Genomic DNA, 19712 nt, shown 5'->3' on the forward strand with positions numbered 1-19712 from the left:
GTAGTAATCCAACATTGTGCTATCTTCACCACTCAAGATGTCTTACTTCTGCATGACTTCTGTGGGTGAGAACCTCCTCCCTTACACCATACCAGGAAAACTACAGTGTTTCAGTTTGTAGCCCATGAATCTGAGCTCCCTGAGGAGCTATTTGAGGAGGAACAGCCTCGGGCTCAGTATCAGGTGATGTCAGCTGCTATCATCCCATCTACACCTTCTCACCCAGATGATTGCAAGAGCTTTCAAGGTCTGCTCAGAGATGTAGCCAGTTTCCTTAAGGTACCAGTCTACAAGAGATCTCACATAAGCTCTTGAATGTTTTCCTGGCCTCCATGCCCTGGAGCTAACTCTCATCCCCAGCTGTGCCAACTAATCTGTATTTAAAGCACCACTAAATTCAGGTGAGAGGGTTTTTTATATGGAGAAGAGTGGGGGTTGGGACAACACATGGATAAGAACCTAAATTAACTTAGAAGCGTCGATGTAACCGAAGTGACAATTTGTTCCGTGGTATGCTTATTCAGAACAGATTGTAACGGTTCCATTTAGCACTATGTGACTCATTAGTTCTGGAATTCTAGAGACAATATTGAAAACTAGGGATAATACTTGTTGAGTGAAGAAGTAATAATGAGAGGATCTTGCTTTAATCATCCTACAGTAGAATTATGCCTGAGTCTTTTCAGAGGAGTAAGCGCTGTTCTAAAGTGTGTCAGTTTAGAGGAGGATACGTTTTTCTTTCCAGCCTGACTCTTTTGCCTCATACCTTTGTTGTATGCTTTTAAATTACTGTTTAATTTTATTTATTTTCATATAAAACTTTAATCTAAAAGTTTAACATCCCATGTAGTTCAATCTTATATGACTGTGTTATATATAAAAACTTAAAGTATTGTTAAGTTAATTATTTCATAAATAAATTGGAATGCTCCAGTCAACTTCAATAAGAAAATTAATTAATTAATTTAAACCTCTGTCATATAGAAATGTCATATGCAGTTGTTGACCCTGAGTGTAGCTTAATATTTTTATCATCTAAAATTAGTTGTTCATTTATCTGTTTTAAATGTGAAATCTTCTAATGTTTTGGTGTTTGAATTCGGCTGTCTCCTGGATCCAAATATCAATGTAGCAGAGAGGGTTGGTTTGTTGGCTTGTTCAAAATAGGAGTTCTCTATACAATTGGCTCTTTACTCTTTTATTCACCAAGAATTCAGCCATCCCACTCTAGTTCTGTTTGTCTTTCCTTAATAAAAAGCTTAGACAACCAAGTAACCAAGAGCACTCTGGGAGCATAAGATTTCAGTTATACAGTCTTTCCTCCTTTCATGGATTACTGGGTCTGGATGGAACATGATTTCTTTTTTGGCTATGGAAACAATGATCTTCTTTAGAGAGTTACAGAGCCCCAAGTATGTATTAATTGTCCAGTTTATCAGAAACCGAGGTTTGGGCCCCCGTGTTTTATGAAAAACCAAACCTATAATAAGCAAAAACTATATATGTAACTACTGTCCTCCTGGAGTTAACATCTCTTGCTTGTAAGCTTAGTTTCAGCAAAATCAAGATGTACACTTAACTGGCCTATGTATCCTCTTGTGACATCCTTCCTTATATTAGGGTCTGAACAGGTGAAGTACAGTGTGCAGGTGAACTGCTGCACCTTCTTGGAGCTCTATTGACTTCATAGTGTGGATCTATGTGGTTGCTACAGTCCACCCATGGATCTTATAGGGCCATAACTGTGTTTGTGCAATGGGACCTTAATTATGTTTGAGGCCTTAAAGTACTACTGCAATATGAATAAATAAATACTGATAAATTTGGTTACCTTGGGTTTTTTTCTGTGGGGCCACCTTTTTGTTTCTGCATTAAAATCAGTGGTTTTCTCAGAAATAATGTTGTGTCTGGCACAAACAACTTTGCATCTGCATTTTTTTTTCTGTAGTGTGATCTTGACCAATAAAATACTGTCTGCTGATGAAAAACAAGATATCAAACATAATAAAAATGTGAATCATTCACTATCTTAATTTTTTTTTATTTTTCACATATCTGTATATGGAAACCATTACCTAAAAGTATTGATTCATTTATATTATTCCTTTATAGTCCCAGTGGGTCTTTATTATCCTGCTTGGAGCAGGTTAAGACATACCTGCTGACTGATGGAACCTGCAAATGTGGCTTGGAATGTCCTCTCATTCTTCCCAAGGTAAAAAGTAGCTTTAAATATGTATGCTACAGTGCCTGTCAAATAAATTTTGATGTCATTATTTCTGCCATGCCATAATTTCATTCCTATTTAAATGGTACACTTACAAGGACATATCATGAAGTTAAGATCCAAAATATAGGATATTTTTGTTTTTGTACAGAGGTTGGTTGGTTGGAGGGAAGGAGGAGTCATGGCAGGGGGAGTATAAAACCTAACATGAATACAAATATTTTTCATTATTTTATTTTTATTTAAATTTTCCATTTGTTTACACATATGCCTGTAGTGTTGGAAACGTAATGCAATAGCATTGTACTAGTGCATGGGAACCAGAAAATGAAACTAACTAATATAGTAGTTTCAAGGCAATCTGATGACATTTAGCACCTTCCACTGGATTCCCAATACCTTTGGGTTCTGGCCCATAATTTATTTTTTTTTCTGCTTATAAAATATACATTATTAGTATACATTGAGTGCCACCACTCTTATATAGCTATTCATTATATTTACACGCAATAAAGAGCTATATAAGAGTAGCTTTCATATAATATCCAGAAATTGGGTCAAGTAATGGTAAAATCCTGAAATTCATAATATTGTACAATCGTAAACTATTATCCTTAATCCCAGACATCCATGGGATTTTTTTTTAACTGACTATTAGTGCACTAATGATGTTTTGTTTAAAATTCTGTTAAAATAAAACAAAGGACAGGTTGCATACCTGTATTTGCTTTCTATATTTATCAAAATTATCATTGGTTTACAGGGCTGCCTTTCTATTCCTAACAGTAATCAATGCTGCAATGTGGTTGGGACACAGATTCTTTCTCCTTCCCTACCACCGCTCACCCAAACACACATCTCAAAAGGGAAATGTAGTAAATTATTTCCCTCCATCCTCCCTTACCATGTAGCCTCATTACTACTGCAAGCAGCCTTAGGCATCCACTCTTTTTTGTCATACAAGACTGTGGTGCTCTTTCCTTTACCCTCTCTAACCCAGCCCTCTCTTGATTAGTGGCTGGCTGGTTGAACTGCTTCAGGAATTCATTTTCTGGATCAGTCTCCCCTAGTTGGGTGGACAGAGAAAGAAGGAGATGTGAGTGATGGGTGGAAGTGAGAGAGGACCAACCCTCCATGGTGGAAGCAGGAAAAGCAAGAAGGTGTATACCACCCACCACTGTCTGCATTCAGCAGGCTCTTTCTGCAGCTGGAGTGGTGGGATTGCCAACAGCATCCAATAGAGGATATTTTAGGGCAGTCTAGGAGTGAGGCAAGAGATTCTCCAAAACATGCTATAAAGGCTGACAGACCATGAGATGTAAGACATGTGAGGGAGTTTATTTAAGGAATTAAGGCACATTTAGTTCTAACCTGATTGCATTTCCAGTTAAGGTATATTTTTGGAGTTTGCTACCTTTGTTATGAATGTATCTAATATTAGGATTATTTTTTTCAGGTATTTAATTTTGATCCTGGAGCTGCTGTGAAACAGAGAACTGCTGAAGATGTTAAAGCAGATGAAGATGTCACTAAGCTATGCATCCATAAACGGAAAATTATTGCTGTGGCTACACTTCATAAAAGCATGGAAGTTCCGCATCCTTCACTGGTTCTTACTAGTCCTGGGGGTGGAACAAGTGAGTAATATTATTCAAGAAAAGAAAGATTAATTTGACTACATGATTTTTAAAATTAGAAACTAGTTCTCTAAAACAGTAAATAACTAATTTCAACCCCCTATGCTGATGAAACTTTAGGGAGGAGAATTTTAAAGTAGAAAAGTAACAAAAAATCCAAATTTAAGATACATATAGAGATGTTAACAGACACAACTGTACATGGTACATATGTACTTTAGTATTTTTTAATTACCATTTATGATTTTAAAGGTCTGCCTTAATACATATGTTCAATGTAACTAATGCTATTAGGATCCTTAACTTTGGAGTTTTGTGACTGCTGTGCATTTCTATTTTCAGCTTCATCTTTGCATGAATGTACTGTAGCTTTCTTCATGTAGTTTTTATATTCTATTTCTATAAAAGGAAAGAAGAAATAAAATGATATGCTTATCCCCAGCCAACTAATCCCAGCTGCCCAGTTTTCCCTACTTTCCTTCCTGACTACACTATTATCCATCTCCCAGTTGAAGAAACCCTTCCAAAACACAGCTCCTCCCAAAACTAAGTGCCCCAGCAAATATAAGAAGATTGCCTCTTTAGATAGGCACACTTCCATACATTGTAATATGTGTCTATAGGCCACGTTCCGTGGTATGTACTTGGATAGATTTGCTTTTGTAATTTAGTCACAGAGTCAAATGTTGCATGCATTTGAATAAGCCATCTGATTGCGGTTGAAACATACACATTTATGTATATTTCTTACAGGTTGGGTTAGTTTCTGCAGCTGTTAAGGAGTAGTGGAAGGCAGTTTGTCATAGTAGTGTAGTAGGGAGAGACTGGCAACTAGGATGAAGGCCTGTCCTGTCACTGCAGTGCATGTGCATGGTGGCCTTGTCGCTGGTAGGGTTGCCAGGCATCAGGTTTATGTCCGGAACGCCCTCTCGAAAAGGCACCCTGGCAGCTCCAGTCAGCATAGCTGACTGGGCCTCGAAAACTCCGATTGGCTGCAGCGGGGCAGGCAGGTTCTGTGCCCAACTCCACGTGGCTCCCAGGAAGCGGCCGGCATATCCCTCCAGCTCCTAGGTGGAAGGGTGGCCAGGGGAGCGCTACGCGGTGCTCTCACCCACAGACGCTGCCCTGAACGCTGGCTTCACAGCTCCCATTGGCCGGGGAATGGGCCAATGGGAGCTGAGAGGGCAGCACTTGCAGGCGGGGGCAGTGTGCAGAGCCCCCTGTCTGCCCCTCTGCCGAGGAGCGGCAGGAACATGTTGCCGCTTCCCAGGAACCACGCAGACTTTCTCCATCCCCAGGAAATGCTGGGCCACCTGATGTTTGCACCATCCAGAGCCCAAGCCCCTCATGTCCCAACCTCCTGCCCCAGCTCGGAACCACCTCACACAACTAAACTCCCTCCTGGAGCCTGTACCCCCTCCTGCACCCCTGTCCTATCCCTAAGCCCTCTCCCGCACTCCAAACCCCTCAGCCTGGAGGCCCATCAAACCCTCATCCCTGGCCCCACCCCAGAGTCCTCATCCCCTCCTTCCCCCCCCAACTCTCTGCCCTATCCCGGATCTCCTTCCCACATTCCGAACCCCTTGGCCCCACCCCTCAGCCCACACTCCAAACCCCTTGATCCTACCCCCCAGCCCGGAGCCCCCTCCTTCACCCCAATCCCCTGTCCCAGCCTGGTGAAAGTGAGCAAGGGTGGGGGAGAGGAAGCAGGGATGAAGTAAGAAGGGGTGAGGCCTCGGGGCAGGGGTGGGACAAGGGTGTTCGGTTTTCTGCAATTAGAAAGTTGGCAACGCTAGTTACTGGGGAGGTGGGAATTTACTGCTTGTCAGTGGGGGGATTTATATGCACCTTTGCATGTATTTGAATGTGCAGTTTCTCTTATCCAAATTAAATTTTGCATATTCTGAGGCTGCATGCCAAGAATGCAGAGGTGCTCTGTAAGGTGAAACAAATGCAATCTGAGGTGCAAGTACCTAGAAGTAAGCAAACTTGTCATAAAAGCTTCTGTACTTGTTTCTGCTGCTTATGATGCCATCACTAAGGCAAAAAGAGGAAATAGAAGATTTAGAAAAAATAGATATTGGTAGGTAGAAAAGGAAAGCAATCTTTATCTATGTGTGAGAACTAGTACTGAGGCTGGAATCAGGACTACCTAATTTATTATGCACTTACAGTATATCTGTAATGCAAAAGTACACCGTTTGCATATGTACACATGTGTACACACTCTAAATAAGGCCCTCCCACCGTGAAAAAAAAGAGAGTTCCCTTCCAACCCCCTACATGCAACTCAAATCCTAACATACTGAGCTTACATACTGTAAATCCTTAATAAATAAATACTACGACGACGACAACAATGACATCATTTCTGCAATTCAAAGATAAAATAAATAATTTTATATTCACCTAATTGAAAGGTTTTTGTTTAAACTTTTCAAAATTGAATATCTTTTTCATAGTAATATATCCATTCATTCTAAATAATTTGGCCTGGCTTTTTCTTTTTGTGTTTTTGATATTCTAATGTCGTCATATACTCAAAGTATTGTTCAGTCCTACCATTTTGTACTTTCAGCATACTATTTTTTAAAAGCTAATATTGATATACATGATTGCCTAGAATTAAAATATAAATAATTAAAAACCCATATGGTTCCTCAATTACAATTAGAGACAGAAAAGGTGACTTCAAATTTTAATGAAAAAAGATGATACATTTAAACTTATTGTTTTAACTTTACATTTTAATAATCAATGTAGAAGCACTTTAAGAGCCAAATCATATGGCCCAAATAAAGGCCGTGGAAAGCCCTGTGTTGTTCCACTAGATACACGTCTGCATTGCCGCTGGAAGTTTGCCTCCCAGCCTGGGCAGACATTACTCATCTTTGCCCTGCTTGAGCTAGCACACTTAAAACATCAGTGTGGATGTTGCGGCAGGGATGCAGCTTAGGCTAGTCACCTGCGTTCAGACCCACAGGGTTGGGCAGGCTTGGATTCAGGTGGCAAGCCCAAGCCGTCACTTGTGCCAGAACATCCACATTGCTATTTTAATTGAACTAGCTCAACCAGCGCTAATGTGAGTCTGTCTACCTGGGGGAGGCACACTTCCAGCTGCTATGTGGACATACCCCAAGAGCGGTAAGTGTGAAAAGGGGCTTTCAGGTTATTGGCCATAGTCCCTTACTGAGTGTGATGCAGCGTTTCCAGGGGTTATTGCAGCTTAGAGAGCAGCCAGGTGGGGGACTAGGAAGGACCATATCCAGCCTAGAGACTTTCCAGCACAAGGCCCACTTTATTCAAGCTGCATGTTGGGGAGAGAATTTAGCCCTGTTTGCCTTAGATGGTTATTTTCATGGTTCCTTGTTTTATTTCAGGGGGAACGAGAAGCAACCTTTATGATTAGTTGCCTAGTGCTTTTCATTATAAAAGTTTCTTGGGATTTTTTATTTTTACTTTTTGAGACGCTTGAACGTCTCTGTTGTTTGCAACAGGCCTTTGAAATTTCAATCAGGTGTAGCTGACTTATAGACTGTTTAAAAATCACCATTTCCCTTCAGTTGTTTGCATTCCACAGGAAAACTTCGGCATCACAACAAAAGAATAACTGCATACAAACATTTTAAAGAGCTCAGCCCAAGCCGCCGCTGAAGTAGCAGCAGCAACACAACCATACACTGCACTGGGAATGCCGAGGAGCTGCAAGAGCAGCTATTGTGGCAACAATTGTGGAAGAGCTGGACTGGGAGCCCCCACCTCCAGTACACTCCCAGAGCTGGCACATGACTCTATCCCATATTTTCCATCAGCAGCCATGAGCTACCCTTACTTTTAGGGGAACACAGGGAGGGAGAGAGAGAGAGAGATGCAGGTCTCGCCCTGTAAGCCCCTCAGGCCCAGTACATGGCTCCAGCAGCCCATCCTCTCCTCCCATATGGAACAGGAGCCCCTCCTCTCCTGTGGAGCGGGGTGTGACAGAGAGAGAGCAGAACTGGGCACAGCATATGCCCACTGCACCCAGTGCATGATGCCAGATGCCCATTTTTCCTTTGGAATAACCACCTTCTGCTGCTGCCAGATAACCTAGTGAGTCTGATAGCTGAAGTGGTAGCAGCCTGTGTTGAAGTGCTGAAAGTTTGGGGGGTCAAACCCTGATGATGATTAAGGCTGTGTCTGTCACAGAGGTCCCACAAGTCATGGATTCTGTGACTTTCTGTGACCTCCGTGACTTCTACAGTGGCCAGCAGCAGCAGTTTGAGTGTGTGGGAGGGGGCAGGGGCTTGGGGTGCAGGGTGGCACTTACCTGGGGAGGGGGGCTACCCGGCTCCCACCAGCATGTCCCTGCAGCTCCTAGGCGGAGGGACCAGGGGTCTGCGCGCTGCCCACGCCCACAGGTGCTTCCCCTGCAGCTCCCATTGGCTGCCATTCCCAGCCAATGGGAGCTGCGGAGACGGCACTTGTGGCAGGAACAGCATGCGGAGCCCCCCTTGCCACCTCTCCCGCTAGGAGCTGCAGCGACATGCCGGTCAGAGAGGGGTAGGGAGCCTGCTAACCCTACCAACCCCACCCCCAGCACCAGCAGGGGTCCCAGGCCGCGTGCCACCGCTCCCTCCAACGCGGGTCCCAGGATTCCCCCCCCCCCATCACCCACAGACCGCCTCTCCTCTCCCCCCCAAGCACTCGCGGCCCCCTGACCCAAGTTTTAGTTAGGGGTATTTAGTAAAAGTCAAAGACAGGTCACGGGCCGTGAATTTTTGTTTACTGCCTATGACCTGTCCATGACTTTTACTAAAAATACCTGTGACTAAAACGTAGCCTTAATGATGATGCATGATGCAGGGAGGGTTGTTACAGTTGCACAAAACATAGGTGAAAACAATCATCTGGGGGGGAAATATGAAACAATTTAGTTTTTTCTATGCCAAAAGAAAGTTATTTAAATAGCGAAGTCAAACACTTGAAAGTTAGGAAATGACTTGTGTCCGATTGCCCATGCAACCTCAGTTTTGCTTCTTTTGTACATATGCATTATGACACAGTCTTTAATTATATGATTGTGTACTATTTTTGAACAGGCAACCATAAATCTTGGATTTCCTAACTTCTGAGTATTTGTTTTGGAACCTAAATAACTTTTTCTTTGTTTTTATATGTAATAGCTATAGATGTACATGAATGTGCAAAACTTAATTTTTTAACAGATTTCAAAATATTAATTACTGTTTCTTTAATATCAGGTGCAACTCCAGTAGTACCTTCTCAAGCAACAACTCCAAGATCAATAAGGAATAAATCACACGAAGGAATTACAAATTCTGTGATCCCAGAATGTAAAACTCCTTTCAAGTTAATGATAGGGGCATCTAATGCCATGGGTAGGCTTTATGTACAAGAAGTGACTGGAAGCCAGCAACAAGATCTTCATTCTGTCTATCCTAGGCAGAGATTGGGCAGTAACGATCATGGACAGAAGTCTCCATATCGTGGCAGTCATGGTGGAATGCCTAGTCCAGCTTCATCAGGATCACAGATATATGGAGATGGCTCAATCTCTCCTAGGACTGATCCACTTGGAAGCCCTGATGTTTTCACAAGAAACAATTCCAATTTTCATGGAGCGCCCAACTCTAGTCCTGTTCACGTGAACAGGACTCCTTTATCTCCACCTTCACTAATGCTACATGGTTCTCCAGTTCAGTCATCCTGTGCAATGGCTGGAAGGACTAATATACCTCTTTCCCCAACCTTGACCACAAAAAGCCCAGTAATGAAAAAACCCATGTGTAATTTTTCAGCTAGTATGGAACTACCACGAGCAATGTTTCACCATAAACCACCCCAAGGCCCACCTCCACCTCCTCCACCTTCTTGTGCTCTTCAGAAAAAGCCATTAACATCAGAGAAGGATCCACTTGGCATTCTTGACCCTATTCCTAGCAAGCCAATTAATCAGAATCCTGTTATCATTAACCCAACTACTTACCATTCTAATGTCCATTCTCAGGTACCTGTAATGAATGTAAGCATGCCTCCTGCTGTTGTCCCTTTGCCAAGCAATCTCCCTTTGCCAACTGTAAAACCTGGTCACATGAACCATGGAAGTCATGTACAAAGAGTTCAGCATTCAGCTTCAACTTCCCTCTCTCCTTCACCAGTGACATCCCCAGTCCATATGATGGCATCTGGGATTGGAAGGATTGAGGCGTCTCCCCAAAGATCACGTTCATCTTCCACATCATCAGATCATGGAAATTTCATGCTGCCTCCAGTAGGACCACAGTCATCCTGTAGTGGTATCAAAGTTCCTCCCAGGTCACCAAGATCAACAATAGGGTCTCCAAGACCATCTATGCCATCAAGCCCTTCCACCAAGCCTGATGGACTTCATCAGTACAAGGACATCCCTAACCCGATAATTGCTGGAATGAGTAATGTATTAAATCCCCCAAGCAATGCAGTTTTTCCTACTGCATCTGCTGGAAGTGGTCCCCTGAAGAGTCAGCCTGGTTTGCTGGGAATGCCTTTAAATCAGATCTTGAATCAGCACAATGCTGCCTCTTTTCCAGCAAGTAGTTTACTCTCAGCAGCAGCCAAAGCACAGCTAGCAAATCAAAATAAACTTGCTGGTAACAACAATAGCAGCAGTAGCAATTCTGGAACTGTTGCCAGTGGTGGCAACAATGAAGGACATAGCACTTTAAACACCATGTTTCCTCCTGCTGCCAACATGCTTCTACCAACAAGTGAAGGGCAAAGTGGTCGAGCAGCACTACGAGATAAACTGATGTCTCAGCAAAAAGACCCTTTGAGGAAAAGAAAACAACCAACTACCACAGTATTGAGTTTGCTTAGACAGTCTCATTTGGATAGTTCTGGAGTTCCTAAGCCTGGATCTGATTTGATAAGAAAGCAAAATCAAGGTTCATTTCCCATCAGTTCTATGTCTCAGTTACTTCAGTCCATGAGTTGTCAAAGTTCTCACATGAACAGCAATAGTACCACCGGTTGTGGGAGCTCAAATACTGTTTTGCCTTGTTCTGCTAACCAGATGCATTTTACAGACGCCAATATGAACTCTGGCACTCTTCAGAATTCATTGACACAGAGCTTACCTTTAAGAGGGGAAGGTATGCACTGCCAGAATGCAAACACTAACTTTGTCCATGGTACTAGCCCAGGCCCAAACAACCATCTTGCAGGCTTAATAAATCAGATGCAGGCTAGTGGGAACTGTGGGGTGCTTAGTCAGTCAGGAATGGCTTTAGGAAATTCATTACATCTGAACCCACCTCAGTCAAGAATCCACGCCTCCTCCACTCCAGTGATACCAAACAGCATTGTTAGCAGCTGTAATCAAACAAGTCCTGAAGCAGGTAGGTTTCCTTTTAAAAGAGTACCTGAATGTCTGACAGTTTTGAGCTACGTTATGAATTGTTTCTAAGTGTATATTGTCATTTACTCATACAGGCATAAAAAGTATGCCTGTCTCAGACTGATTACCAGATAAAAACACAAACAGACCAAGACAAAAACAGCAGTAGACTAAAATCACATTTTCTTTACACCAAAGCATCATGTTCACAAAATGCGGAGTGCCCCCCTCCCCATTACCGCCTACAAAACTAATACTCCCAATAGATAAAATCTATATACCTGTCCAGGCTGATAAAAACCTCAACTGTCCCCAGACATATGCCCAAATAGATGAGTTTTGAGCATATCCTAAAGGTCAACAGACTGGGGCTATTTAAAACCCAGGGGAGTGAATTTCAGAGTTCTGGGGCTGTGGTAGTATGGCACGGACAGAGAGGGTTCTCAAGGGATCACTTCTCAATATGATCAGAGCTTTATATGTCCTAAGCAACACCTTTAAACTCTACCCAGAAATCCACAGGCAGACTCTGGTGCACTGCTCATGGTCAAGGCAAGATACGCTTAATAAGCAGAGCACTGCCTTCTGCACCAGCTTCAGTTGCTGGGTTGATTTAAGAGGAATCCCCATATAGAACACATTTCAGTAGTCTAATCGACGAAAACTCGGATAAAGGTAACAAAGTCCATATCCAAGAGTGCAGGTTGTAACCTCCTGACCAGACACAGATGGGAAAAGATACCATCATGGTTATGAACATCTAACAGCTGGATGGGTAACAAGATCCCAAAATTGCTAAGTTAAGTGACAAGCAGCAAGCAAACACCCTCAATAACAGAAACCAACATAATCATTATTACATTCTGTGGCTGCTTCTCCCAACCTACCAATGCCATCTGAGTCTTCTTTGGATTAAGCCTCTGCCAGTTCATTCAAATCGATGCCCAGTCACTACACAATACTGCAAAAGAAGCTCAGCCACATCTTCTGTGTTGGATAAAATGGAGATAGAGAGCCAAATATCAGCAAACTGAAAACACTTCCATCTTTCCCTTTCAGTAACACTCCCTGTATGTATTGAGCACTGATGGCATTATGTCCTTTGTCTAATGATTGACCAAATCCAATCCTCCATAACACATTGTTTTGCTAGTGATGGGATGATGATTATCTTTTGATTTTGAGGTAAATCCATTTCCTCTAAATTATTTAGCAGACAGACCTTGGAATTATACAGACCTGAACTTTCTAAACATATTCTATAACTAGTAAGCTGGTACTAAAAGTTAGCAGTCCATCTGCATTTCTGTGTTATTTGTAGGATCACCCACTACCATACAATGCCACTATAGTTTTTTGTCAAAGTCACAGCAGGATCATAACTATTGTATAAGAAGTTAGGAAGTGTCAGACATGTACAGTCTATACCAATGTACAAGAGTGATTTAGCCAAAGAAGTGTGCTGTGGATTTTGGATACTCTACTTTATTTGAGTTTAGTTTTGTGGGGTTTTTGGTTTGTTTTTTACATATTTTAGTTGCTAATTCATTGTGAAACAGTTACTCCTTAATTGGTTTTAAATGCCAGTTTGAGTGACAAGTAGTCCTAATGTTTACTAATCAGAAACTAGTTACTGTGACAAATGGAAGAATCAACAAGAACTAGATAGCTGGCTATTAGCATGTGCTTTTAATAATACTTTAGATCAGAGGGTCAGATTTTTCCATCCTAACTCCATGTTTTCTTATTCCACAAATAGCACCTTTTATTTCAAGGAACTCTTAAGCATAAGGATGACAAAATTTGGCTCTAAAAGTGAAATCTAAAAAAATCCAATTTACTATTCGTATTTTTTGCACTTCTCTCAGCTTGAGCAGTGAAAATCAATTAAGTCAATTTCATTTTTCTGGGTCTCAATGCTGTAATATTTTGATTGCAAACACTATTCAAAAACAACTGAAGCATAGAGGAATCCGGTAAAAACCCCTACATTACAGATTATCTATCACTTTCCATTACAAAAGATCCTAACTCCTCCATTGCTTGCAGCATGCCTTTGAAATTAGGTCATGGAATTTCCTTGAGAGTAGGGCCAGGCCTTTTCTGTTCATCTCATGAAATCCTGTTTAAATTTGGCTGTTATAAGGTATTGAAAATTGTCATGTCCCATCTCTGATTTGTGGTGCTCAGCATAATTTTGCAGGATAACAAAATCTCTGTATAATCTAAGGCTGGGCCGCTATGGCCACTATTGCAACAGCAATTGACACTGGAAATCCTCAGGGCAGAAACTGCCCAGCTGTGGCTGAAAGAGCGGAGGGATGGGAAAGGGGAACAGTGAGCTGTGCTAACTGAGCCACATCCAGGAAGGTTCCAGCACATCCCCCCTTTTCTAGGATACCATTTGGAGCAGGAACTCACCACCATTTGCCATGGACACTAGAGTTCTAGATTCACTTCTTCTGATGACTGGCGTTAATATTTCCATACCCTTCACTTCACATCTCTCACTATTAATCAGTGCTTCCTACCCCATTGTGAGTTTACAGAAGTTGAAGATCCCAGCTCTAATATGGCAGACCCAAATTATAGTCACTGAGCCCCACTGCCTCTCAGAAATAAACTGCCATATCTTTGTCCTTGGCTATGCTGTCTGTAAAACAGGGCATAGATAACCCACTGTATCACTGTGTGGTGCATCAGCCTGTGTGAACCAGCCACTAAAGGAGAACAGCTTTCTCTTGCTGCTAGCTAATATAGTTAGTCCAGTAGATGTAGTTGTGGAGATCTGTGCTGCAGTACTGAAGATTCAGGGTTCTAATCCTGATCATGATTCATGTGTTTGTTGTAAATTGTGGATGATAATACTTCCTTACCTGCCAAGGGAGTTGTGAAGCTAAATTCATTATCTCCTGGGGGAGTTGTGCAGGTTAAATTCATTAATATTTATGAGACACTTGGAAAAAAATGATTACATATTCAGTACTGGGTTTGGGTGGTGTGCAGTGAATAATGCATTGGGCTACATGTTGACTGAGAAAATGTAACTGCCTTATTCCTAGAGCACTGTCCATCCTCTGCAATGAATGAGGCAGGGATCCTGTGGAAAAAATCAAATGTGATCATATAATTAAAGACTGCATCATAGTGCATATGCATAAAGACAGGTTTCAGAGTAACAGCCGTGTTAGTCTGTATTCGCAAAAAGAAAAGGAGTACTTGTGGCACCTTAGAGACTAACCAATTTATTTGAGCATAAGCTTTCGTGAGCTATAACTCACTTAATCGGATGCATAAAGTGGAAAGTACAGGGAGGAGATTTTATACATACACACAGACCATGAAAAAATATACATTGTAAGGAGAGTGATCATTTAAGATGAGCTATGCATAAAGGGTCATTACCTAGTTTCTAGATGGTTGTGCTACACAAATAATTTTCTTTTAATGTAGTTTTTGTATGTAATTGAAACATAACAATTAATGAAACATTTTAAATGGCTTTAGGTTTTGAAAAAGTTTGAGGTTTGAAATAGTAACAGGATAGAAGAGATTAGCATCCGGGGGGTGGCGGGGGGGAAATAGTGTGGGGTGGTTATATGAATGCACCAAAAGAAAGAAAACAATGTGCATAATATGATTCTAACCAGGAGGAACCGTTTACACTTATTTAGAAAGGTAGTGTTACACATTTTTAACTCTTTTTCCACGTTTTGTCACGCATTCCCTGGTTAGGATGTTAACAGGTCAGATTACTGTCCAATATCCTTAACAAATGAGGGCTGAAAGATTCAGGGGAAACTTCCTGCTTGAAGGATAGAACAAATTCTTCCAGAGTTAACCCATGTCCATCAGGTCAATGTTGTTATTAATTTACTCTTTGTGCAGCAGCCTCACCTAGAGGTCCTGACTGAGTTCAGGACCTTGTTGAACTAGGCAATGTCCAAATACAGAGTTAGAGATGATCCCTGTCCTAAAAAGCTTACAATTTAAAGAGACAAGGGATAGTAGAACTCAGTATTATCTTCATACTCATTTTACAGCTGGGGGCTGAGGTGTAGAGAGATGAAGTGACTTGCCTATAGTGGTGTTTGGTCTCAAAGTATATGAGAGACAAGGTGGGTGAGGTAATATCTTTTATTGGACAAACTTCTGTTACTACCCACCTTGACTTGTCTATAGTCATACAGCAAGACTGTGGCAGAGCCAGCAACTGAACACAGAGCTCCTAAGGTCCAGTCTAATACCTTAACCACAAGACCATCCTTCCCTTCTGAGAGGTGTTATTAATTGACCTAGTAATCACCACATCAATCGTCTATGCCATTAGATGTGGCCACAACTCATAAAAAAGGAAGGCCTTGATAGGGTGAGCTGGAAATACTTATTTGTTACTGTAAAGTTTATGGTAGGTGAAGAATTTTGCAGGTGGATTTTATTTCCTTGTTTCGATACAGGTGCCTCTGTTCTTGAATGTTCATTCCTAATAAGTGCTAACAAATTTTAAAGGGACTCATGAATGCCAGCCCCCATCTCCCTTGTTATTTAACTCAGTTGTTGTCTGAGGGCTTGTCTTCACTACCGGAGTAGCTCAACCTAAGTTACGGTACTCCAGCTACATGAATAACGAAGCTGGAGTCAATGTAGTCTAGGTCGACTTCCCGCAGTGTCTTCACTGTGCTGCATCAATGGGAGAGACTTACCTTACTCTTCTCAGCAAGCTGGAGTACCTGGGTCGACTAGAGAGTGCTCTGCCGTCGATTTAGGGGGTCTTCACTCGACCCACTAAATCAACACCTGCATCAATTGCAGCAGCATCAATCTCCCTGTAGTGAAGACAAGCCCTCAGACCTCTCTCTAGGTCCTCACATCCAGACTAGGTCAAGTCTTGCAGATTCTTTCTGCATAACATAAGATACAGCCTTTCCGATCCATGCACAAAATATAATATAAACTCTTTATAGAATCATAGAATATCAGGGTTGGAAGGGACCTCAGGAGGTCATCTAGTCCAACCCGCTGCTCAAAGCAGGACCAATCCCCAACTAAATCATCCCAGCCAGGGCTTTGTCAAGCCTGACCTTAAAAACTTCAAAGGAAGGAAGTCCATCTTCAAAGTCCAGGCTCTCATCATGTTGCATCGTGATTATTGAAACACCCTTACCTCTTGACAAATGCAATCTTGAAGCACTCATATCTATTCAGAATGATGCTGCAAAGATCATTTCCCTAGCCCATCTCTTTGACCATATCATCTTCTCTTTGCATCTCTCCATTGGCTCCCTTTTTGCTATCATAGCAAACTTAATCTATTTCTTTTCACTTTAAAGGCCCTTCACAACCTATCCCCACCCTATCTATCATCTCTTATTAAGTATCAAAAGGCCAGCTGTCACCTGCGATCAACTCCTGATGCCAGTCTTCACTGTCCACTTGTGAAATTTTCAAACAAGCACCTTTGTGCTTTCTCCTATGTTGCCCCTCATGCTTTAAATGAATTCCTCCCTAAGCATCAACAAAAGTAACTCATTATCCTCCTTCAGATCTCTCCTTAAAACCCTCCTCTGCCGTGAAGCCTACAAAATACTGACAACAGTTAAGTTGCTGGGTTGCAGAAAGCACTGCCTGTCATGCTGACCAATATTGTCTCATTATTACCTTGTACTCCCCTGTCTCTCTGTCTATCCATTTGCTTTTCTTTTATATTTAAGAGAAAGTAGAGAAAGAACTGACTATTTGTCCTGTGTTTCTACAACACCTAGCACGGCAGGGTCCTGGTCTATGGCTGGGGCTCCTCAGTGCTATTATAATACAAATACATAATAATACAAATAATTAATAATAAGACAGCTGAACTCTTATATCAGTAGAACTTGAGGCAAGGAATGCAAGGATATTTTTATATAGATATTACAGTCATGTAATGCAAATTTATATTTTTAAATCGGAAACAATAACTATGAAAGTGTGTGTAGGCCTTTTTAAGGTTTGTGAGAGGAACTCTCCTGGATCTCTACTACTCTGATACAGGTTTTCCTGCGACAATACCTGTGGGAATGAGGACATGGTCCCTGAGTCCGGGGAGAGAAATGGGTCTCAGGCAAGACTTTTGTTTTAGAAAGAAAGAAAGAAAGAAAGAAAGTGCCTATGCTACTGACTCATGTTACAGGGTCTGAGAGTATAATTTCATGACCCGAATGGGCTAAGATTACCCTCAGTAGGGAGGGACAAGGTGGCTTGGGGTAGCTCCCAGTTGGCCTCTTTCTCAGATGTAGGAGCACAGGTTTACTGGGTGGCCATATAATCCTTGCCAAGAGCAAGGTTCTCTGGAAAGTAGCTAAACCCTGCCCTTTATCATGGAATCATGCCCTACTGTTGGGTCTCTCCTGAAAGTTATGGGTAAGAAAAACTCCTTTTCTTTAACATTTTTTTGTATAATCCTTTTGATTTATAATGGGGTTTAGAGGCAGACACCTCTAATAGGTGTCTGACCTAAATTCTTATAGGATGTGGTAACATTTTACTGCTTTTTCATTAGTGAGTTGAAAAAAGCCTCAGACAGGGAACATAAGAACCTAAGAATGGCCATACTGGGTCAGACCATCTAGCCCAGTATCCTGTCTTCTGCCAGTGGCCTGTGCCAGATGCTTTGAAGGGAATGAAAAGAACAGGGCTATTTTGAGTGATCCATCCTCTGTCATCCAGTCCCAGCTTCTAGTAGTCAGGGGTTCAAGGACACCCAGAGGATGGGGTTGCTTCCCTGACCATCTTTGTGAATAGCCAGTGATAGATCTATCCTCCATTAACTTACCTCATTCTTTTTTTTTAACCCAGTTATACTTTTGGCCTTCACTACATCCTCTAGCAATGAGTTCCACAGGTTGACTGTGCATTGTGTTTAGAAATACTTCCTTTTGTTTGTTTTAAACCTGCTGCCTATTAATTTCATTGCGTGATCCGTGGTTCTTGTCTTCTGTGAAGGGGTAAATAACACTTCCCTATAAATTCTCTCCATACTATCAATGATTTTTTTAGATCTCTACTATATCCCCACTTAGTTATTTATTTTCCAAGTTGTATAGTCCCAGTCTTTTTTATCGTTCTTATTTATGGAAGCTGTTCCATAATCCTAATCATTTTTGTTGTCCTTCTCTGTACCTTTTCCAATTCAAATGTATCTTTTCTGAGATGAGGTGACCAGAACTGCATACAGTATTCAAGGTGTGTGGACGTACCATGAATTATATAGTGATGTGATATTTTCTGTCTTTTTAGCTATCTCTTTCCTAATGGTTCCTAACATTGTTAGCTTTTTTTGACTGCCACTGCACGTTGAGCAGATGTTTTCAGAGAACTATCCACAATGATTCCAAGATCTTTCTTGAGTGTAACAGCTAATTTAGACACCCATCGTTTTTAATTCTATTTAAAACAAAGCAAAAAGGTAAAAGAGAAATTCCCTCCATGTTACTTTGGCAGCTATTTCAGCTTATTATGAGTGTGATGAAGGTAGACCAGTTTCCATGTAATCCCTTGTTTCACAAGGTTCATGTCAGGTTTAATGCCTTTGAAACCCCAATTTAAAGAGTCTTCATGGGTTATTAATGAGGTCCAGACTAAGCTGGGGAAAGCTGTTTTTATCTACTCTATACCTATGATCTTACCATTCTTGTATGGAAGTTCATTTTCTTGGTAAGTAAGGTCAGTTTGCAGAGTGAATATACTTTGAGTTCCATTGACTGATCTAGAGCCCTGCAGCGGGACTGGGATCCTGTGGGTCCCACACAACCTGCTGCCATGATAGTGGGAGCAGATAAAATGTTTGTTGTGGGCTGGATTGGGTAGGAAAAAAAACAGACTGCAGTAATTTGCGGAAAAACATTAAATCTCTTGTCAGTTTGTTCATAAATAAAATTTCAACAATGTAAAGCAAGTTTGGTTTTTTTTAAATAAAGGTTTTAGTACCTAAATTTAAGCGAGGGATAGAAGGAGATTTGATGTCTATTATAACAGGGGCTAAAGTATTTTTTTACATAGTTTAAGCAAGATTTGTTTTATTCTTTTAGTGGTAAAAATTATGCCTGCATTCCGTATTTATATATATAATATTTTAACTGACTGTGGTGTGGTGGGGTTGTTTTTCGTTTGTTTGTTTTTGTAAAATGGAGGAATCTGACTCTCTTGTGGGATCGAAGATTTCTGCAGGTGGGAGCAAGATAAAAGTGCAAGAAACAATGCAGGAGGCAGGATGGGCGCGAGGTTTAAAAAATAGTTCCTCGCAGGGATCTAGACTGATCCATCTTATGCCAAATTTACAAAGAGTAGTTGGGGCGTAGGTACAGCTGTTCAACTGATAATCCTTCGAAGCATACCAACGAGCTTTATTCAATGATCTAATTATCTTGCCAACATTTTTAACATACCTGTACTGTATTCCCATCCAGGTGAGTTCCTTCTCCACAAGCTTGATTTT

The 19712-nt window shown here is 41.5% G+C and overlaps 1 protein-coding gene across 4 annotated transcripts in view; it reads left to right on the plus strand.

Moving 5' to 3' along the window:
- The window catches only part of MBD5 (methyl-CpG binding domain protein 5), a 264996-nt gene that overhangs the window by 181997 nt on the left and 63287 nt on the right, over window positions 1-19712 (plus strand). For all 4 annotated transcript variants that reach the window (XM_084643358.1, XM_084643357.1, XM_084643360.1 and 1 more), the window contains 3 exons: window positions 2113-2215; window positions 3684-3864; window positions 9105-11240. In XM_084643358.1, coding sequence (XP_084499484.1) covers window positions 2113-2215; window positions 3684-3864; window positions 9105-11240 — 2420 coding nt within the window. The remainder of the gene's footprint in view (window positions 1-2112; window positions 2216-3683; window positions 3865-9104; window positions 11241-19712) is intronic.

The sequence above is a fragment of the Lepidochelys olivacea genome (assembly GCF_965140295.1).
Source record: "Lepidochelys olivacea isolate rLepOli2 genome assembly, chromosome: 11".
Taxonomy (NCBI): domain Eukaryota; kingdom Metazoa; phylum Chordata; order Testudines; family Cheloniidae; genus Lepidochelys; species Lepidochelys olivacea.